We start from the raw sequence: 22,429 nt of genomic DNA, 5'->3' as shown, positions 1-22,429 counted from the left end.
ACTATATATAGGGAATAGGGGCCCTGGTCTAAAGTAGTGCACTATATATAGGGAATAGGGTTCTGGTCTAAAGTAGTGCACTATATAGGGAATAGGGTTCTATAGGGCCCTGGTCAAAGTAGTGCACTATATACAGAATAGGGTTCTGGTCTAAAGTAGTGCACTATATAGGGAATAGGGTTCTATAGGGCTCTGGTCTAAAGTAATACTATATATAATAGGAATAGGGCTCTGGTCTAAAGTAGTGCACTATATAGGGAATAGGGTTCTATAGGGCCTGGTCTAAAGTAGTGCACTATAGGGAATAGGGTTCTATAGGGTTCTGGTCTAAAGTAGTGCACTATATATAGGGAATAGGGTTCTATAGGGCCCTGGACTAAGTAGTGCACTATATAGGGAATAGGGTTCTGGTCTAAAGTAGTGCACTATATAGGGAATAGGGTTCTGGTCTGGTCTAAAGTAGTGCACTATATAGGGACTAGGGTTCTATAGGGCCCCTGGTCTAAAGTAGTGCACTATATAGAAATATGGTTCTATAGGCCCTGATCTAAAGTAGTGCATTATATAGGAGAATAGGGTTCTATAGGGCTCTGGTCTAAAGTAGTGCACTATATATAGGGAATAGGGTGCCATTTAGGACCGACACTAAGACTTAGTGAATTGTACCTCTGGTGTGGCAGCGTCAGGGCGAGGGTCGGTCTTTAAGGTGAGGTAGACTGCCAGGGCCGTCTGGTCGATCTGAGACAGAACCATGTCAGAGGCCGTTACGATGTCACCCAGGGCGCTGGTGGCTCACCACAGAATCCAAGAGGTTAGACAACGACCAGTAAGCAGCAGAGAGAGATCAGGGTTAGGCGGGACCAATCAACAGCAGAAAGAGATCAGGGTTAGACACGGCTAATCAACAGCAGCAGAGAGACCAATCAACAGCAGAGATCAGGGTTAGACACGGCCAATCAACAGCAGAGAGAGAGATCAGGGGTTAGACACGACCAATCAACAGCAGAGAGAGAACAGGGTTAGACGCGACTAATCAACAGCAGAGAGAGATCACGGTTAGACTAGACTAATCAACAGCAGAGAGGGAGATCAGGGTTAAATAGACCAATCAACAGCAGAAAGAGAGATCAGGGTTAGAGCCCGGACTAATCAACAGCAGAGAGAGATCAGGGTTAGACACGGCTAATCAACAGCAGAGAAGAGAGAGACTCAGGGGTTAGACACGATTAATCAACAGCAGAGAGAGATCAGGGTTAATCAACAGCAGAGAGAGATCAGGGTTAGACGCGACTAATCAACAGCAGAGAGAGATCAGGGTTAGACGCGACCAATCAACAGCAGAGAGAGATCAGGGTTAGACGCGACTAATCAACAGCAGAGAGAGAGATCAGGGTTAGACGCGACTAATCAACAGCAGAGAGAGATCAGGGTTAGACGCGACTAATCAACAGCACCAATCAACAGCAGAGAGATCAGGGTTAGACGCGACTAATCAACAGCAGAGAGAGATCAGGGTTAGACACGACTAATCAACAGCAGAGAGAGATCAGGGTTAGACACGACTAATCAACAGCAGAGAGAGATCAGGGTTAGACGCGACCAATCAACAGCAGAGAGAGATCAGGGTTAGACGCGACTAATCAACAGCAGAGAGAGATCAGGGTTAGACGCGACTAATCAACAGCAGAGAGAGATCAGGGTTAGACGCGACTAATCAACAGCAGAGAGAGATCAGGGTTAGACACGACTAATCAACAGCAGAGAGAGATCAGGGTTGATAATCAGCAGAGAGAGATCAGGGTTAGACGGCTAATCAACAGCAGAGAAGAGATCCAGGGTTAGACACGGCTAATCAACAGCAGAGAGAGATCAGGGTTAGGGGGAGAGAGATCAGGGTTAGGCGCGACCAATCAACAGCAGAGAGAGAAATCAGGGTTAGGCGACTAATCAACAGCAGAGAGATCACGGTTAGACCGCGACTAATCAACAGCAGAGAGAGATCAGGGTTAGGCGACTAATCAGCAGCAGAGAGAGATCAGGGTTGAATCAACAGCAGAGAGATCAGGGTTAGGCAGCGACTAATCAGCAGAAGAGATCAGGGTTAGGCGCGACTAATCAACAGCAGAGAGAGAGATCAGGGTTAGGCGACTAATCAGCAACGAAGAGATCAAGGTTAGGCGGGACTAATCAACAACAGAGAGAGATCAGGGTTAGACGCGACTAATCAACAGCAGAGAGAGATCACGGTTAGACCGCGACTAATCAACAGCAGAGAGGGAGATCAGGGGTTAAGATGACTAATCAACAGCAGAGAGAGATCAGGGTTAGACGCGACTAATCAACAGCAGAGGGAGATCAGGGTTAGACACGACTAATCAACAGCAGAGAGAGAGAGAGAGATCAGGGTTAGACGTGACTAATCAACAGCAGAGAGAGAGAGAGATCATGGTTAGACACGACTAATCAACAGCAGAGAGAGATCAGGGTTAGGCGTGACTAATCAGTAGCAGAGAGAGAGATCAGGGTTAGACACGACTAATCAACAGCAGAGAGAGAGAGAGAGATCAGGGTTAGACACGACTAATCAACAGCAGAGAGAGAGAGATCAGGGTTAGACACGACCAATCAACAGCAGAGAAAGAGAGAGATCAGGGTTAGACACGATTAATCAACAGCAGATAGTGTGTGTACCTTCTCAGAGTCGAGCTGGTGCAGCCTCTGAACATGTAGTGGCAGGTAGGAAGAGAAGTTCTCCTTCAGGTCATCATACAGGGAACTGGTGTGTCTAACCTGGAGGGGAGAGCAGAGGATAGGGAGGAGAGAGAGAGAGGTAAGGGAGGAAGAGAGAGAGAGTGGTAAGAGAGACAGAGATCAGACAGCAGGGAGAGAGAGAGACTGACAGCAGGGAGGAAAACAGACAGAGACTGACAGCAGGTAGAGACCCAAACAGACAGAGAGACTGACAGCAGGTAGAGAGACCCAAACAGACAGAGAGACTGACAGCAGGTAGAGACAAACAGACAGAGGGCAGAGAGAGACCCAAACAGACAGAGAGACTGACAGCAGGTAGAGAGACCCAAACAGACAGAGAGAGAGAGAGAGACTGAGAGCAGGTAGAGAGAAAACAGACAGAGAGACTGACAGCAGGTAGAGAGACCCAAACAGACAGAGGAACAGCAGGTAGAGAGACCCAAACAGACAGAGAGAGACAGCAGGTAGAGAGACCCAAACAGACAGAGAGACTGACAGCAGGTAGAGAGACCCAAACAGACAGAGAGAGACGACAGCAGGTAAGAGACAAACAGACAGAGAGAGAGAGAGACCCAAACAGACAGAGAGATGACAGCAGGTAGAGAGACCCAAACAGACAGAGAGACTGACAGCAGGTAGAGAGACCTAAACAGACAGAGAGAGAGACCCAAACAGACAGAGACTGACAGCAGGTAGAGAGACCCAAACAGACAGAGAGAGACTGACAGCAGGTAGAGAGACCCAAACAGACAGAGAGAGACTGACAGCAGGTAGAGAGACCCAAACAGACAGAGAGAGACTGACAGCAGGTAGAGACCCAAACAGACAGAGAGAGACTGACAGCAGGTAGAGAGACCCAAACAGACAGAGAGACTGACAGCAGGTAGAGAGACCCAAACAGACAGAGAGAGATGACAGCAGGTAGAGAGACCCAAACAGACAGACAGGTAGAGAGACTGACAGAGAGAGACAGGGTAGAGAGACCCAAACAGACAGAGAGACAGCAGGTAGAGAGACCCAAACAGACAGAGAGAGATGACAACAGGTGAGAGACAAACAGACAGAGAGACTGACAGCAGGTAGAGACCCAAACAGACAGAGAGAGACTGACAGCAGGTAGAGAGACCCAAACAGACAGAGAGACTGACAGCAGGTAGAGAGACCCAAACAGACAGAGAGACTGACAGCAGGTAGAGACCCAAACAGACAGAGAGACTGACAGCAGGTAGAGAGACCCAAACAGACAGAGAGAGACTGACAGCAGGTAGAGAGACTCAAACAGACAGAGAGAGACTGACAGCAGGTAGAGACCCCCAAACAGACAGAGAGAGACTGACAGCAGGTAGAGAGACCCAAACAGACAGAGAGCAGGTAGAGACTGACAGCTGACAGCAGTAGAGAGACCCAAACAGACAGAGAGAGACTGACAGCAGGTAGAGAGACCCAAACAGACAGAGAGACTGACAGCAGGTAGAGAGACCCAAACAGACAGAGAGAGACTGAGAGCAGGTAGAGAGACCCAAACAGACAGACTGACAGCAGGTAGAGAGACCCAAACAGACAGAGAGAGACTGACAGCAGGTAGAGAGACCCAAACAGACAGAGAGAGACTGACAGCAGGTAGAGAGACCCAAACAGACAGAGAGAGACTGACAGCAGGTAGAGAGACCCAAACAGACAGAGAGAGACTGACAGCAGGTAGAGACCCAAACAGACAGAGAGAGACTGACAGCAGGTAGAGAGACCCAAACAGACAGAGAGAGGTAGAGAGACTGACAGACTGCAGGTAGAGAGACCCAAACAGACAGAGAGACTGACAGCAGGTAGAGAGACCCAAACAGACAGAGAGAGACTGACAGCAGGTAGAGACCCAAACAGACAGAGAGACTGACAGCAGGTAGAGACCCAAACAGACAGAGAGAGACTGACAGCAGGTAGAGAGACCCAAACAGACAGAGAGAGACTGACAGCAGGTAGAGACCCAAACAGACAGAGAGAGAGAGACTGAGCAGGTAGAGAAACAAACAGACAGACTGACAGTAGAGAGACCCAAACAGACAGAGAGACTGACAGCAGGTAGAGAGACCCAAACAGACAGAGAGAGACTGACAGCAGGTAGAGACCCAAACAGACAGAGAGAGACTGACAGCAGGTAGAGAGACCCAAACAGACAGAGAGACTGACAGCAGGTAGAGAGACCCAAACAGACAGAGAGAGACTGACAGCAGGTAGAGAGACCCAAACAGACAGAGAGAGACTGACAGCAGGTAGAGAGGCCCAAACAGACAGACTGACAGCAGGTAGAGAGACTGACAGACTGACAGGTAGAGAGACCCTGACAAAAACAGACAGAGAGAGACTGACAGCAGGTAGAGAGACCCAGACAGACAGACAGAGACCCAAACAGACAGACTGACAGCAGGTAGAGAGACCCAAACAGACAGAGAGAGACTGACAGCAGGTAGAGAGACCCAAACAGACAGAGAGAGACTGACAGCAGGTAGAGAGACCCAAACAGACAGAGAGAGACTAACAGCAGGTAGAGAGACCCAAACAGACAGAGAGAGACTGACAGCAGGTAGAGAGACCCAAACAGAAGGAGAGAGACTGACAGCAGGTAGAGAGACCCAAACAGACAGACTGACAGCAGGTAGAGAGACCCAAACAGACAGACTGACAGCAGGTAGAGAGACCCAAACAGACAGAGAGACTGACAGCAGGTAGAGAGACCCAAACAGACAGAGAGAGACTGACAGCAGGTAGAGAGACCCAGACAGACAGAGAGAGACTGACAGCAGGTAGAGACCCAAACAGACAGAGAGAGACTGACAGCAGGTAGAGAGACCCAAACAGACAGAGAGAGACTGACAGCAGGTAGAGAGACCCAAACAGACAGAAAGAGACTGACAGCAGGTAGAGACCCAGACAGAAAGAGACTGACAGCAGGTAGAGACCCAAACAGACAGACTGACAGCAGGTAGAGAGACCCAAACAGACAGAGAGAGACTGACAGCAGGTAGAGACCCAAACAGACAGAAAGAGACTGACTTGGTCATCCACTGTATCTTCAAGTCTCTGAGAGCCTCTTCAAACTCCTCCTTCACATCCTTCTCCTTCGCATCCTCCTTCGCTCCCTCTTTCTCCTTCACCCCTCCTTCGCTCCCCTCCTTCGCCCCCTCCTTCGCCCCCTCCTTCCCTCCTCCTTCGCTCCGTTCTTGGTCTTGTTGGGTGCAGGGATGAGGTGATAGACCACTGGCACAATGTCCTTGATGAGAAAGATAAAACCACTGGTTAACCCACTGACACCCTCTAGGACTACATTACCCATAAGCCTCTACAACACCCCCTGCTGTCTGTCCAATCCCTTGTCAGTTAGAATGCGTTGTCATGGTGACAGAACACAGCTGTGCTGCTATATTGACCACCAGAGGAAATGAACCTTGTCTAACTTTGCCAGTAGAAATACATTTACATGTTGGGACTAGCAAATATCTTCCATTCTTCCCCACAGTTATTCACAACATAAAACACCATTTTCCTTTTGAGGATTTGACAGAGTGATTTTCTAGGCCATCAGTACCTTTTTAAATTTTCCTTGTCGTTTTGCAGAGGCCTGTCCCTGGTGGTCAGAATAACACACAGTGAGAGAGAGAACACAGGAAGGAGCGTACAGCCTAGTGGCTAGTCATACTGCTTCTCTCTCTCAACTAGTGACAAGTCATACTGCTTCTCTCTCTCAACTAGTGGCAAGTCATACTGCTTCTCTCTCTCTCAACTAGTGACAAGTCATACTGCTTCTCTCTCTCTCTCAACTAGTGGCAAGTCATACTGCTTCTCTCTCTCAACTAGTGACAAGTCATGCTGCTTCTCTCTCTCAACTAGTGACTAGTCATACTGCTTCTCTCTCTCTCTCAACTAGTGACAAGTCATACTGCTTCTCTCAACTAGTGACAAGTCATACTGCTTCTCTCTCTCAACTAGTGACAAGTCATACTGCTTCTCTCTCTCTCTCAACTAGTGACAAGTCATACTGCTTCTCTCTCTCAACTAGTGACAAGTCATACTGCTTCTCTCTCAACTAGTGGCAAGTCATACTGCTTCTCTCTCTCTCAACTAGTGACAAGTCATACTGCTTCTCTCTCTCTCTCAACTAGTGGCAAGTCATACTGCTTCTCTCTCTCAACTAGTGACTAGTCATACTGCTTCTCTCTCTCAACTAGTGACAAGTCATACTGCTTCTCTCTCTCAACTAGTGACAAGTCATACTGCTTCTCTCTCTCAACTAGTGACAAGTCATACTGCTTCTCTCTCTCAACTAGTGACAAGTCATACTGCTTCTCTCTCAACTAGTGACAAGTCATACTGCTTCTCTCTCTCAACTAGTGACAAGTCATACTGCTTCTCTCTCTCAACTAGTGACAAGTCATACTGCTTCTCTCTCTCAACTAGTGGCAAGTCATACTGCTTCTCTCTCAACTAGTGACAAGTCATACTGCAAGTTCTCTCTCTCTCTCTCAACTAGTGACAAGTCATACTGCTTCTCTCTCAACTAGTGACAAGTCATACTGCTTCTCTCTCTCAACTAGTGACAAGTCATACTAATTCTCTCTCTCAACTAGTGGCAAGTCATACTGCCACTCTCTCAACTAGTGGCAAGTCATACTGCTTCTCTCTCTCAACTAGTGGCTAGTCATACTGCTTCTCTCTCTCTCTCAACTAGTGACAAGTCATACTGCTTCTCTCTCTCAACTAGTGACAAGTCATACTGCTTCTCTCTCTCTCTCAACTAGTGACAAGTCATACTGCTTCTCTCTCAACTAGTGACAAGTCATACTGCTTCTCTCTCTCAACTAGTGGCAAGTCATACTGCTTCTCTCTCTCTCTCAACTAGTGGCAAGTCATACTGCTTCTCTCTCTCAACTAGTGACAAGTCATACTGCTTCTCTCTCTCTCTCAACTAGTGACAAGTCATACTGCTTCTCTCTCTCAACTAGTGACAAGTCATACTGCTTCTCTCTCTCTCAACTAGTGACAAGTCATACTGCTTCTCTCTCTCAACTAGTGACAAGTCATACTGCTTCTCTCTCTCAACTAGTGACAAGTCATACTGCTTCTCTCTCTCAACTAGTGACAAGTCATACTGCTTCTCTCTCTCAACTAGTGACAAGTCATACTGCTTCTCTCTCTCAACTAGTGACAAGTCATACTGCTTCTCTCTCTCAACTAGTGACAAGTCATACTGCTTCTCTCTCTCTCTCAACTAGTGACAAGTCATACTGCTTCTCTCTCTCAACTAGTGACAAGTCATACTGCTTCTCTCTCTCAACTAGTGACAAGTCATACTGCTTCTCTCTCTCTCAACTAGTGACAAGTCATACTGCTTCTCTCTCTCTCTCAACTAGTGACAAGTCATACTGCTTCTCTCTCTCTCTCTCAACTAGTGACAAGTCATACTGCTTCTCTCTCTCAACTAGTGACAAGTCATACTGCTTCTCTCTCTCAACTAGTGACAAGTCATACTGCTTCTCTCTCTCAACTAGTGGCAAGTCATACTGCTTCTCTCTCTCCAACTAGTGACAAGTCATACTGCTTCTCTCAACTAGTGACAAGTCATACTGCTTCTCTCTCTCAACTAGTGACAAGTCATACTGCTTCTCTCTCAACTAGTGACAAGTCATACTGCTTCTCTCTCTCAACTAGTGACAAGTCATACTGCTTCTCTCTCTCTCTCAACTAGTGACAAGTCATACTGCTTCTCTCTCTCAACTAGTGACAAGTCATACTGCTTCTCTCTCTCTCTCAACTAGTGACAAGTCATACTGCTTCTCTCTCTCTCAACTAGTGGCTAGTCATACTGCTTCTCTCTCTCAACTAGTGACTAGTCATACTGCTTCTCTCTCTCAACTAGTGACAAGTCATACTGCTTCTCTCTCTCAACTAGTGACAAGTCATACTGCTTCTCTCTCTCAACTAGTGGCAAGTCATACTGCTTCTCTCTCAGCTAGTGGCTAGTCATACTGCTTCTCTCTCTCTCAACTAGTGACAAGTCATACTGCTTCTCTCTCTCAACTAGTGACAAGTCATACTGCTTCTCTCTCTCAACTAGTGACTAGTCATACTGCTTCTCTCTCTCAACTAGTGACAAGTCATACTGCTTCTCTCTCAACTAGTGACAAGTCATACTGCTTCTCTCTCTCAACTAGTGACAAGTCATACTGCTTCTCTCTCTCTCAACTAGTGACAAGTCATACTGCTTCTCTCTCTCAACTAGTGACAAGTCATACTGCTTCTCTCTCTCAACTAGTGACAAGTCATACTGCTTCTCTCTCAACTAGTGACAAGTCATACTGCTTCTCTCTCTCAACTAGTGACAAGTCATACTGCTTCTCTCTCTCTCAACTAGTGACAAGTCATACTGCTTCTCTCTCTCAACTAGTGACAAGTCATACTGCTTCTCTCTCTCAACTAGTGACAAGTCATACTGCTTCTCTCTCAACTAGTGACAAGTCATACTGCTTCTCTCTCTCAACTAGTGACAAGTCATACTGCTTCTCTCTCTCAACTAGTGACAAGTCATACTGCTTCTCTCTCTCAACTAGTGACAAGTCATACTGCTTCTCTCTCTCAACTAGTGACAAGTCATACTGCTTCTCTCTCTCAACTAGTGACAAGTCATACTGCTTCTCTCTCTCTCAACTAGTGGCAAGTCATACTGCTTCTCTCTCTCAACTAGTGACAAGTCATACTGCTTCTCTCTCTCTCAACTAGTGGCAAGTCATACTGCTTCTCTCTCTCTCAACTAGTGACAAGTCATACTGCTTCTCTCTCTCAACTAGTGACAAGTCATACTGCTTCTCTCTCAACTAGTGACAAGTCATACTGCTTCTCTCTCAACTAGTGGCTAGTCATACTGCTTCTCTCTCTCAACTAGTGACAAGTCATACTGCTTCTCTCTCAACTAGTGACAAGTCATACTGCTTCTCTCTCAACTAGTGACAAGTCATACTGCTTCTCTCTCTCTCTCAACTAGTGACAAGTCATACTGCTTCTCTCTCTCTCTCAACTAGTGACAAGTCATACTGCTTCTCTCTCAACTAGTGACAAGTCATACTGCTTCTCTCTCTCAACTAGTGACAAGTCATACTGCTTCTCTCTCTCTCTCTCTCTCAACTAGTGACAAGTCATACTGCTTCTCTCTCTCAACTAGTGGCTAGTCATACTGCTTCTCTCTCTCTCTCAACTAGTGGCAAGTCATACTGCTTCTCTCTCTCAACTAGTGACAAGTCATACTGCTTCTCTCGCTCTCTCAACTAGTGACAAGTCATACTGCTTCTCTCGCTCTCTCAACTAGTGGCAAGCCATACTGCTTCTCTCTCAACTAGTGACAAGTCATACTGCTTCTCTCTCTCAACTAGTGACAAGTCATACTGCTTCTCTCTCTCAACTAGTGACAAGTCATACTGCTTCTCTCTCTCAACTAGTGGCTAGTCATACTGCTTCTCTCTCTCTCTCAACTAGTGACAAGTCATAGTGACAAGTCATTGCTCTCTCTCTCTCTCTCAACTAGTGACAAGTCATACTGCTTCTCTCTCTCTCTCTCAACTAGTGACAAGTCATACTGCCTCTCTCTCTCTCTCTCTCAACTAGTGACAAGTCATACTGCTTCTCTCTCTCAACTAGTGACAAGTCATACTGCTTCTCTCTCTCTCAACTAGTGACAAGTCATACTGCTTCTCTCTCTCAACTAGTGACAAGTCATACTGCTTCTCTCTCTCAACTAGTGACTAGTCATACTGCTTCTCTCTCTCTCTCAACTAGTGACTAGTCATACTGCTTCTCTCTCTCTCTCAACTAGTGACAAGTCATACTGCTTCTCTCTCTCTCTCAACTAGTGACAAGTCATACTGCTTCTCTCTCTCAACTAGTGACAAGTCATACTGCTTCTCTCTCAACTAGTGACAAGTCATACTGCTTCTCTCTCTCAACTAGTGACAAGTCATACTGCTTCTCTCTCTCAACTAGTGACAAGTCATACTGCTTCTCTCTCTCAACTAGTGACAAGTCATACTGCTTCTCTCTCTCAACTAGTGACAAGTAGACCAGAACTAAACAGAACCCAACAGAACTCCCGAACACAACAAAGACCAGAGTGACGGACAGCAGCATCTACAAATCACAGGCCACGGAGTCGCAGGCAGGAACTAGAAAACCCCTCCCACCACACAGTGAAAAGAGCATCAAAGCAACGTGCAACTAAAACTGTGACGCTAGCAAAGCTTGTGATTGGTTGAGAAGGATGACGAGTGGGGGCCATAAAAGGAGCGAGCCAATGAGAGCGTAGGGAGAGCTGTCGACTGACAGTAGAAAGAGCCACTCACTGCTTTCTTGCCGTATTCTCCCTTAGGCACGACCAGGGAGCCGGTCAGATAGCATCCTGGACATGTTCCTTTAGGAACCCTGGGTAGAGAGAGAGACAGAGAGACAGAGCGAGAAACCAGAGAGAGAGAGAGAGAGGGGGGAGACAAAGAGAGAGGAGAGAGGCGCTCACTTATCATAAAGCAGTGAGTTGGGTCGCCAGGGTGAGGGTCAGGGTTCAGGGTCTCCAGGGGTGAGGGTCAGGGGTCAGCGTAGCCAGGGGTGAGGGTCAGGATCGCCAGGGTTGAGGGTCAGGGTCGCCAGGGTTGAGGGTCAGGGTCGCCAGGGTTGAGGTCAGGGTCGCCAGGGTTGAGGTCAGGGGTCGCCAGGGTTGAGGTCAGGAGTCACAGTCGCCAGGGGTGAGGGTCAGGGTCACCAGGTGTGAGGGTCAGGAGTCAGAGTCGCCAGGGGTGAGGGTCGCCAGGTGTGAGGTCAGGAGTCAGAGTCGCCAGGGGTGGGGGTCGCCAGGTGTTAGGGTCAGGGTCGCCAGGGTTGAGGTCAGGGTCGCCAGGGTTGAGGGTCAGGAGTCAGAGTCGCCAGGGTGAGGGTGAGGAGGTAAGGGTCGCCAGGGGTGAGGGTCAGGGTCGCCAGGGGTGAGGGTCAGGGTCGCCAGGGGTGAGGGTCAGGGTCGCCAGGGGTGAGGGTCAGCGTCGCCAGGGGTGAGGGTCAGCGTCGCCAGGGGTGAGGGTCAGCGTCGCCAGGGGTGAGGGTCAGGCGTCAGGGTCACCAGGGGTGAGGGTCAGGGTCACCAGGGGTGAGGGTCACGGTCTCAGGGTCAGGGTCACCAGGAGTGAGGGTCAGGGTCTCCAGGGGTAAGGGTCAGGGTCTCCAGGGGTCAGGGTCACCAGGGGTGAGGGTCAGGGGTCAGGGGTGAGGGTCAGGTGTCAGGGTCTCCAGGGGTCAGGGTCACCAGGGGTGAGGGTCAGGGTCTCCAGGGGTGAGGGTCAGGGGTCAGGGTCTCCAGGGGTGAGGGTCAGGGTCTCCAGGGGTCAGGGTCTCCAGGGGTCAGGGTCACCAGGGGTGAGGGTCACCAGGGGTGAGGGTCAGGGTCTCCAGGGGTGAGGGTCAGGGTCTCCAGGGTTGAGGGTCAGGGTCGCCAGGGTTGAGGGTCAGGGTCGCCAGGGTTGAGGGTCAGGGTCGCCAGGGTTGAGGGTCAGGGTCGCCAGGGTTGAGGGTCAGGAGTCACAGTCGCCAGGGGTGAGGGTCAGGGTCACCAGGTGTGAGGGTCAGGAGTCAGAGTCGCCAGGGGTGAGGGTCGCCAGGTGTGAGGGTCAGGGGTCAGGGTCTCCAGGGGTGAGGGTCAGGGTCTCCAGGGGTCAGGGTCTCCAGGGGTCAGGGTCTCCAGGGGTCAGGGTCACCAGGGGTGAGGGTCACCAGGGGTGAGGGGTACTTACTTGTCGTCAGGAAGGGCTGTAACATAAAAAGGCTGGGTAGCTCCAGGGGTCAGGGTCAGGGAGTTGGTTTTCTTCTTAGCCAAGAGGGCAGCGCGGTGAGACTCATACACATCCAGGGTCAGAGTAGTGGACAGACGGTGGGACACCACAAACGGAAGGTCCTTCAGACGCTCCAGCTCACTGGCCTGCTCATGACGCACCTGCAGACGCAGCGTGTAGTCACCTTTCTCTAGTTTCAGAGAGTACTGATGGAGAGAGAGAGAGAGAGAGAGAGAGAGAAGAAGAGAAGAGAAGAGAAGAGAAGAGGAGAGGAGAGAGAGAGGAGAGGAGAGGAGAGAGGAGGGAGAGAGAGGAGAGGAAGGAGAGGGGAGGAGAGGAGAGGAGAGGGAGAGGAGAGGGAGAGGAGGGAGAGGAGAGGGAGAGGAGAGGAGAGGGAGGGGAGGGAGAGGGGAGGAGGGGGAGAGGAGGAGAGAGAGGAGAGGAGGAGAGAAGAGGAAAGAGAGGAAGGAGAGGAGGAGAGAAAGGAGAGGAGAGGGAGAGAAAGAGGAGAGGAGAGGAGAGAAATAGAGAAATAGAGGAGAGGAGAGAAATAGAGGAGAAGAGAGGGTAAACATACAACATTATAAAATCAATGTACACAAACAGTAAGTGTGCAGTTAAAATTGGGGGGAAAGAAACGCACATGTCTTCCCACAAGGCCGTGGGGTGAGACAGGGATGCAGCTTAAGCCCCACCCTCTTCAACATATATATCAACGAATTGGCGCGGGCACTAGAACAGTCTGCAGCACCCGGCCTCACCCTGCTAGAATCTGAAGTCAAATGTCTACTGTTTGCTGATGATCTGGTGCTTCTGTCACCAACCAAGGAGGGCCTACAGCAGCACCTAGATAGATTCTGGGCCCTGACAGACCTGGGCCCTGACAGACCTGGGCCCTGACAGACCTGGGCCCTAAAAGACCTGGGCCCTGACAGACCTGGGCCCTGACAGACCTGGACCCTGACAGACAGACCTGGGCCCTGACAGTAAATCTCAGTAAGACCAAAATAATGGTGTTGCAGACCTGGACCCTTCTAATGACAGTAAGGAGTCTCAGTAAGACTCAAAATACTACCTGGTGTGGTAGGATTCTAGAGACCAGGACCTCTTCTAATGTTGTGGTTACTACCTGGTGTGGTAGGAGTCTAGGGACCAGTAGTCTCTTCTAATGTTGTGGTTACTACCTGGTGTGGTAGGAGTCTATAGACCAGTAGTCTCTTCTAATGTTGTGGTTACTACCTGGTGTGGTAGGAGTCTAGGGACCAGTAGTCTCTTCTAATGTTGTGGTTACTACCTGGTGTGGTAGGAGTCTAGAGACCAGTAGTCTCTTCTAATGTTGTGGTTACTACCTGGTGTGGTAGGAGTCTCTAGAGACCAGTAGTCTCTTCTAATGTTGTGGTTACTACCTGGTGTGGTAGGAGTCTAGAGACCAGTAGTCTCTTCTAATGTTGTGGTTACTACCTGGTGTGGTAGGGGGTCTCTAGAGACCAGTAGTCTCTTCTAATGTTGTGGTTACTACCTGGTGTGGTAGGAGTCTCTAGGGACCAGTAGTCTCTTCTAATGTTGTGGTTACTACCTGGTGTGGTAGGAGTCTAGGGACCAGTAGTCTCTTCTAATGTTGTGGTTACTACCTGGTGTGGTAGGAGTCTAGGGACCAGTAGTCTCTTCTAATGTTGTGGTTACTACCTGGTGTGGTAGGAGTCTCTATAGACCAGTAGTCTCTTCTAATGTTGTGGTTACTACCTGGTGTGGTAGGAGTCTAGAGACCAGTAGTCTCTTCTAATGTTGTGGTTACTACCTGGTGTGGTAGGAGTCTAGAGACCAGTAGTCTCTTCTAATGTTGTGGTTACTACCTGGTGTGGTAGGAGTCTCTAGGGACCAGTAGTCTCTTCTAATGTTGTGGTTACTACCTGGTGTGGTAGGAGGACCAGTAGTCTCTTCTAATGTTGTGGTTACTACCTGGTGTGGTAGGAGTCTCTAGGGACCAGTAGTCTCTTCTAATGTTGTGGTTACTACCTGGTGTGGTAGGAGTCTCTAGGGACCAGTAGTCTCTTCTAATGTTGTGGTTACTACCTGGTGTGGTAGGAGTCTCTAGAGACCAGTAGTCTCTTCTAATGTTGTGGTTACTACCTGGTGTGGTAGGAGTCTATAGACCAGTAGTCTCTTCTAATGTTGTGGTTACTACCTGGTGTGGTAGGAGTCTAGGGACCAGTAGTCTCTTCTAATGTTGTGGTTACTACCTGGTGTGGTAGGAGTCTAGAGACCAGTAGTCTCTTCTAATGTTGTGGTTACTACCTGGTGTGGTAGGAGTCTCTATAGACCAGTAGTCTCTTCTAATGTTGTGGTTACTACCTGGTGTGGTAGGGGGTCTCTAGAGACCAGTAGTCTCTTCTAATGTTGTGGTTACTACCTGGTGTGGTAGGAGTCTCTAGAGACCAGTAGTCTCTTCTAATGTTGTGGTTACTACCTGGTGTGGTAGGAGTCTAGAGACCAGTAGTCTCTTCTAATGTTGTGGTTACTACCTGGTGTGGTAGGAGTCTCTAGGGACCAGTAGTCTCTTCTAATGTTGTGGTTACTACCTGGTGTGGTAGGAGTCTCTATAGTCTCTGTTGTGGACCAGTAGAGTCTCTTCTAATGTTGTGGTTACTACCTGGTGTGGTAGGAGTCTCTAGGGACCAGTAGTCTCTTCTAATGTTGTGGTTACTACCTGGTGTGGTAGGAGTCTCCAGTAGTCTCTTCTAATGTTGTGGTTACTACCTGGTGTGGTAGTCTCTAGTAGTCTCTTCTAATGTTGTGGTTACTACCTGGTGTGGTAGGAGTCTAGAGACCAGTAGTCTCTTCTAATGTTGTGGTTACTACCTGGTGTGGTAGGAGTCTCTAGAGACCAGTAGTCTCTTCTAATGTTGTGGTTACTACCTGGTGTGGTAGGAGTCTCTAGACCAGTAGTCTCTTCTAATGTTGTGGTTACTAGTGTGTAGTCTCTTCTAATGTTGTGGTTACTACCTGGTGTGGTAGGAGTCTAGAGACCAGTAGTCTCTTCTAATGTTGTGGTTACTACCTGGTGTGGTAGGGGGTCTCTAGAGACCAGTAGTCTCTTCTAATGTTGTGGTTACTACCTGGTGTGGTAGGAGTCTAGAGACCAGTAGTCTCTTCTAATGTTGTGGTTACTACCTGGTGTGGTAGGAGTCTAGAGACCAGTAGTCTCTTCTAATGTTGTGGTTACTACCTGGTGTGGTAGGAGTCTCTAGAGACCAGTAGTCTCTTCTAATGTTGTGGTTACTACCTGGTGTGGTAGGAGTCTAGGGACCAGTAGTCTCTTCTAATGTTGTGGTTACTACCTGGTGTGGTAGGAGTCTCTAGGGACCAGTAGTCTCTTCTAATGTTGTGGTTACTACCTGGTGTGGTAGGAGTCTCTAGAGACCAGTAGTCTCTTCTAATGTTGTGGTTACTACCTGGTGTGGTAGGAGAGACCAGTAGTCTCTTCTAATGTTGTGGTTACTACCTGGTGTGGTAGGAGTCTAGGGACCAGTAGTCTCTTCTAATGTTGTGGTTACTACCTGGTGTGGTAGGGGTCTCTAGACCAGAGTCTCTTCTAGTTGTCTCTTGTGGTAGGAGTCTAATGTTCTTCTAATGGTTACTACCTGGTGTGGTAGGAGTCTCTATAGACCAGTAGTCTCTTCTAATGTTGTGGTTACTACCTGGTGTGGTAGGGGGTCTCTAGAGACCAGTAGTCTCTTCTGATGTTGTGGTTACTACCTGGTGTGGTAGGAGTCTAGGGACCAGTAGTCTCTTCTAATGTTGTGGTTACTACCTGGTGTGGTAGGAGTCTAGAGACCAGTAGTCTCTTCTAATGTTGTGGTTACTACCTGGTGTGGTAGGAGTCTCTATAGACCAGTAGTCTCTTCTAATGTTGTGGTTACTACCTGGTGTGGTAGGAGTCTAGAGACCAGTAGTCTCTTCTAATGTTGTGGTTACTACCTGGTGTGGTAGGAGTCTCTAGAGACCAGTAGTCTCTTCTAATGTTGTGGTTACTACCTGGTGTGGTAGGAGTCTCTAGAGACCAGTAGTCTCTTCTAATGTTGTGGTTACTACCTGGTGTGGTAGGAGTCTCTAGAGACCAGTAGTCTCTTCTAATGTTGTGGTTACTACCTGGTGTGGTAGGAGTCTAGAGACCAGTAGTCTCTTCTAATGTTGTGGTTACTACCTGGTGTGGTAGGAGTCTAGAGACCAGTAGTCTCTTCTAATGTTGTGGTTACTACCTGGTGTGGTAGGAGTCTCTAGGAGACCAGTAGTCTCTTCTAATGTTGTGGTTACTACCTGGTGTGGTCTCTAGGAGTCTCTAGAGACCAGTAGTCTCTTCTAATGTTGTGGTTACTACCTGGTGTGGTAGGAGTCTCTAGGGACCAGTAGTCTCTTCTAATGTTGTGGTTACTACCTGGTGTGGTAGGAGTCTCTAGAGACCAGTAGTCTCTTCTAATGTTGTGGTTACTACCTGGTGTGGTAGGAGTCTCTAGAGACCAGTAGTCTCTTCTAATGTTGTGGTTACTACCTGGTGTGGTAGGAGTCTAGAGACCAGTAGTCTCTTCTAATGTTGTGGTTACTACCTGGTGTGGTAGGAGTCTCTAGGGACCAGTAGTCTCTTCTAATGTTGTGGTTACTACCTGGTGTGGTAGGAGTCTCTAGAGACCAGTAGTCTCTTCTAATGTTGTGGTTACTACCTGGTGTGGTAGGAGTCTCTAGAGACCAGTAGTCTCTTCTAATGTTGTGGTTACTACCTGGTGTGGTAGGAGTCTCTAGAGACCAGTAGTCTCTTCTAATGTTGTGGTTACTACCTGGTGTGGTAGGAGTCTAGAGACCAGTAGTCTCTTCTAATGTTGTGGTTACTACCTGGTGTGGTAGGAGTCTCTAGGGACCAGTAGTCTCTTCTAATGTTGTGGTTACTACCTGGTGTGGTAGGAGTCTCTAGAGACCAGTAGTCTCTTCTAATGTTGTGGTTACTACCTGGTGTGGTAGGGGGTCTCTAGAGACCAGTAGTCTCTTCTAATGTTGTGGTTACTACCTGGTGTGGTAGGAGTCTCTAGAGACCAGTAGTCTCTTCTAATGTTGTGGTTACTACCTGGTGTGGTAGGAGTCTCTTCTAGTTGTGGTTACTACCTGGTGTGGTACCCAGTAGTCTCTTCTAATGTTGTGGTTACTACCTGGTGTGGTAGGAGTCTCTATAGACCAGTAGTCTCTTCTAATGTTGTGGTTACTACCTGGTGTGGTAGGAGTCTCTAGGGACCAGTAGTCTCTTCTAATGTTGTGGTTACTACCTGGTGTGGTAGGAGTCTCTAGAGACCAGTAGTCTCTTCTAATGTTGTGGTTACTACCTGGTGTGGTAGGAGTCTCTAGGGACCAGTAGTCTCTTCTAATGTTGTGGTTACTACCTGGTGTGGTAGGAGTCTCTAGGGACCAGTAGTCTCTTCTAATGTTGTGGTTACTACCTGGTGTGGTAGGAGTCTCTAGGGACCAGTAGTCTCTTCTAATGTTGTGGTTACTACCTGGTGTGGTAGGAGTCTCTAGAGACCAGTAGTCTCTTCTAATGTTGTGGTTACTACCTGGTGTGGTAGGAGTCTAGAGACCAGTAGTCTCTTCTAATGTTGTGGTTACTACCTGGTGTGGTAGGAGTCTAGAGACCAGTAGTCTCTTCTAATGTTGTGGTTACTACCTGGTGTGGTAGGAGTCTCAGTAGTCTCTTCTAGTGGTTTACTACCTGGTGTGGTAGGAGTCTAGTCTCTTCTAATGTTGTGGTTACTACCTGGTGTGGTAGGAGTCTCCAGTAGGTTGACCAGTAGTCTCTTCTAATGTTGTGGTTACTACCTGGTGTGGTAGGAGTCTCTAGGGACCAGTAGTCTCTTCTAATGTTGTGGTTACTACCTGGTGTGGTAGGAGTCTCTAGAGACCAGTAGTCTCTTCTAATGTTGTGGTTACTACCTGGTGTGGTAGGAGTCTCTAGAGACCAGTAGTCTCTTCTAATGTTGTGGTTACTACCTGGTGTGGTAGGAGTCTCTAGAGACCAGTAGTCTCTTCTAATGTTGTGGTTACTACCTGGTGTGGTAGGAGTCTCTAGAGACCAGTAGTCTCTTCTAATGTTGTGGTTACTACCTGGTGTGGTAGGAGTCTAGAGACCAGTAGTCTCTTCTACTACCTGGTGTGTAGGTTACCAGTACTCTTCTAATGTTGTGTTACTACCTGGTGTGGTAGGAGTCTAGGGACCAGTAGTCTCTTCTAATGTTGTGGTTACTACCTGGTGTGGTAGGAGTCTAGGGACCAGTAGTCTCTTCTAATGTTGTGGTTACTACCTGGTGTGGTAGGAGTCTCTAGAGACCAGTAGTCTCTTCTAATGTTGTGGTTACTACCTGGTGTGGTAGGAGTCTAGAGACCAGTAGTCTCTTCTAATGTTGTGGTTACTACCTGGTGTGGTAGGAGTCTCTAGAGACCAGTAGTCTGTTGTGGTTACTACCTGGTGTGGTAGGGGGTCTCTAGAGACCAGTAGTCTCTTCTAATGTTGTGGTTACTACCTGGTGTGGTAGGAGTCTCTAGAGACCAGTAGTCTCTTCTAATGTTGTGGTTACTACCTGGTGTGGTAGGAGTCTCTAGAGACCAGTAGTCTCTTCTAATGTTGTGGTTACTACCTGGTGTGGTAGGAGTCTAGGGACCAGTAGTCTCTTCTAATGTTGTGGTTACTACCTGGTGTGGTAGGAGTCTCTTCTAGAGACCAGTAGTCTCTTCTAATGTTGTGGTTACTACCTGGTGTGGTAGGAGTCTAGAGACCAGTAGTCTCTTCTAATGTTGTGGTTACTACCTGGTGTGGTAGGAGTCTCTAGAGACCAGTAGTCTCTTCTAATGTTGTGGTTACTACCTGGTGTGGTAGGAGTCTCTAGAGACCAGTAGTCTCTTCTAATGTTGTGGTTACTACCTGGTGTGGTAGGAGTCTCTAGAGACCAGTAGTCTCTTCTAATGTTGTGGTTACTACCTGGTGTGGTAGGAGTCTAGGACCAGTAGTCTCTTCTAATGTTGTGGTTACTACCTGGTGTGGTAGGAGTCTCTAGGGACCAGTAGTATCTTCTAATGTTGTGGTTACTACCTGGTGTGGTAGGAGTCTCTAGAGACCAGTAGTCTCTTCTAATGTTGTGGTTACTACCTGGTGTGGTAGGAGTCTAGGGACCAGTAGTCTCTTCTAATGTTGTGGTTACTACCTGGTGTGGTAGGAGTCTCTAGGGACCAGTAGTCTCTTCTAATGTTGTGGTTACTACCTGGTGTGGTAGGAGTCTAGGAGTCTCTTCTAATGTTGTGGTTTACTCTTCTAACCAGTGTTGTTGGTTACTACCTGGTGTGGTAGGGGGTCTCTAGAGACCAGTAGTCTCTTCTAATGTTGTGGTTACTACCTGGTGTGGTAGGAGTCTAGGGACCAGTAGTCTCTTCTAATGTTGTGGTTACTACCTGGTGTGGTAGGAGTCTAGAGACCAGTAGTCTCTTCTAATGTTGTGGTTACTACCTGGTGTGGTAGGAGTCTAGGACCAGTAGTCTCTTCTAATGTTGTGGTTACTACCTGGTGTGGTAGGAGTCTCTAGGGACCAGTAGTCTCTTCTAATGTTGTGGTTACTACCTGGTGTGGTAGGAGTCTCTATAGACCAGTAGTCTCTTCTAATGTTGTGGTTACTACCTGGTGTGGTAGGAGTCTCTAGGGACCAGTAGTCTCTTCTAATGTTGTGGTTACTACCTGGTGTGGTAGGAGTCTCTAGGGACCAGTAGTCTCTTCTAATGTTGTGGTTACTACCTGGTAGTGGGACCAGTAGTCTCTTCTAATGTTGTGGTTACTACCTGGTGTGGTAGGGGGACCAGTAGTCTCTTCTAATGTTGTGGTTACTACCTGGTGTGGTAGGAGTCTCTAGAGACCAGTAGTCTCTTCTAATGTTGTGGTTACTACCTGGTGTGGTAGGAGTCTAGGGACCAGTAGTCTCTTCTAATGTTGTGGTTACTACCTGGTGTGGTAGGAGTCTCTAGGGACCAGTAGTCTCTTCTAATGTTGTGGTTACTACCTGGTGTGGTAGGGGGTCTCTAGAGACCAGTAGTCTCTTCTAATGTTGTGGTTACTACCAGGTGTGGTACCAGTAGTCTCTTCTAATGTTGTGGTTACTACCTGGTGTGGTAGGAGTCTCTAGAGACCAGTAGTCTCTTCTAATGTTGTGGTTACTACCTGGTGTGGTAGGAGTCTCTAGGGACCAGTAGTCTCTTCTAATGTTGTGGTTACTACCTGGTGTGGTAGGAGTCTAGGGACCAGTAGTCTCTTCTAATGTTGTGGTTACTACCTGGTGTGGTAGGAGTCTCTAGGACCAGTAGTCTCTTCTAATGTTGTGGTTACTACCTGGTGTGGTAGGAGTCTCTAGAGACAGTAGTCTCTTCTAATGTTGGGTTAGACCAGTAGTCTCTTCTAATGTTGTGGTTACTACCTGGTGTGGTAGGAGTCTCTAGGGACCAGTAGTCTCTTCTAATGTTGTGGTTACTACCTGGTGTGGTAGGAGTCTCTAGAGACCAGTAGTCTCTTCTAATGTTGTGGTTACTACCTGGTGTGGTAGGAGTCTCTAGGGACCAGTAGTCTCTTCTAATGTTGTGTGTTACTACCTGGTGTGGTAGGAGTCTAGAGGACCAGTAGTCTCTTCTAATGTTGTGGTTACTACCTGGTGTGGTAGGAGTCTCCAGAGACCAGTAGTCTCTTCTAATGTTGTGGTTACTACCATGGTTGTAGTGGTGTGGTAGGAGTCTCTGTTGTGGACCAGTAGTCTCTTCTAATGTTGTGGTTTACTACCTGGTGTGGTAGGAGTCTAGAGACCAGTAGTCTCTTCTAATGTTGTGGTTACTACCTGGTGTGGTAGGGTCTCTTCTAGGGACCAGTAGTCTCTTCTAATGTTGTGGTTACTACCTGGTGTGGTAGGAGTCTCTAGACCAGTAGTCTCTTCTAATGTTGTGGTTACTACCTGGTGTGGTAGGAGTCTCCAGAGACCAGTAGTCTCTTCTAATGTTGTGGTTACTACCTGGTGTGGTAGGAGTCTAGAGACCAGTAGTCTCTTCTAATGTTGTGGTTACTACCTGGTGTGGTAGGTTGTCTAGGGACCAGTAGTCTTTCTAATGTTGTGGTTACTACCTGGTGTTGGTAGGTTGTATTGTCTCTATCAGACCAGGTTGTAGTGTATATGGTTATATCATGGTTGTGTTGTGGTTGTGTTATGGTTATATCATGGTTGTGTTGTGGTTACTACCTGGTGTGGGTAGGCGTCTCCAGAGCCCAACAGTCTCTTGTTCTGGTTGTGTTGTGGTTATATCATGGTTGTGTTGTGGTTATATCATGGTTGTATTGTGGTTATATCATGGTTGTGTTGTGGTTACTACCTGGTGTGGGTAGGCCTCTCCAGAGCCCAACAGTCTCTTGTTCTGGTTGTGTTGTGGTTATATCATGGTTGTGTTGTGGTTATATCATGTTGTGTTGTGGTTATATCATGGTTGTATTGTGGTTATATCATGGTTGTGTTGTGGTTATATCATGGTTGTGTTGTGGTTATATCATGGTTGTGTTGTAGTTATAACATGGTTGTATTGTGGTTATATCATGGTTGTGTTGTGGTTATATCATGGTTGTGTTGTGGTTATATCATGGTTGTGTTGTGGTTATATCATGGTTGTGTTGTGGTTATATCATGGTTGTGTTGTGAATTTATATCATGGTTGTGTTGTGGTTATATCATGGTTGTACATGGTTGTGTTGTGGTTATAACATGGTTGTATTGTGGTTA

At 47.8% G+C, this 22,429-nt stretch overlaps 1 protein-coding gene across 1 annotated transcript; it reads right to left on the bottom strand.

Annotated features, from left to right (window-relative positions):
- Nucleotides 1-666: 666 nt before the first annotated feature.
- LOC135566789 (tripeptidyl-peptidase 2-like) lies at nt 667-21,940 on the bottom strand (the record flags this gene model as incomplete). Its single annotated transcript, XM_065014400.1, has 6 exons — nt 667-784; nt 5,901-6,016; nt 6,332-6,370; nt 11,130-11,208; nt 12,561-12,805; nt 21,899-21,940. Coding segments are annotated over 6 exons (639 nt in total), but the record flags the coding sequence as incomplete, so codon positions are not given.
- Between the last annotated feature and the right edge of the window lie 489 nt (nt 21,941-22,429).

Source organism: Oncorhynchus nerka, unplaced genomic scaffold (genome assembly GCF_034236695.1).
Source record: "Oncorhynchus nerka isolate Pitt River unplaced genomic scaffold, Oner_Uvic_2.0 unplaced_scaffold_3331, whole genome shotgun sequence".
Classification (NCBI taxonomy): domain Eukaryota; kingdom Metazoa; phylum Chordata; class Actinopteri; order Salmoniformes; family Salmonidae; genus Oncorhynchus; species Oncorhynchus nerka.
Note: the sequence above shows the minus strand (reverse complement) of the source record. Positions and strands in the feature narration are given on the sequence as shown.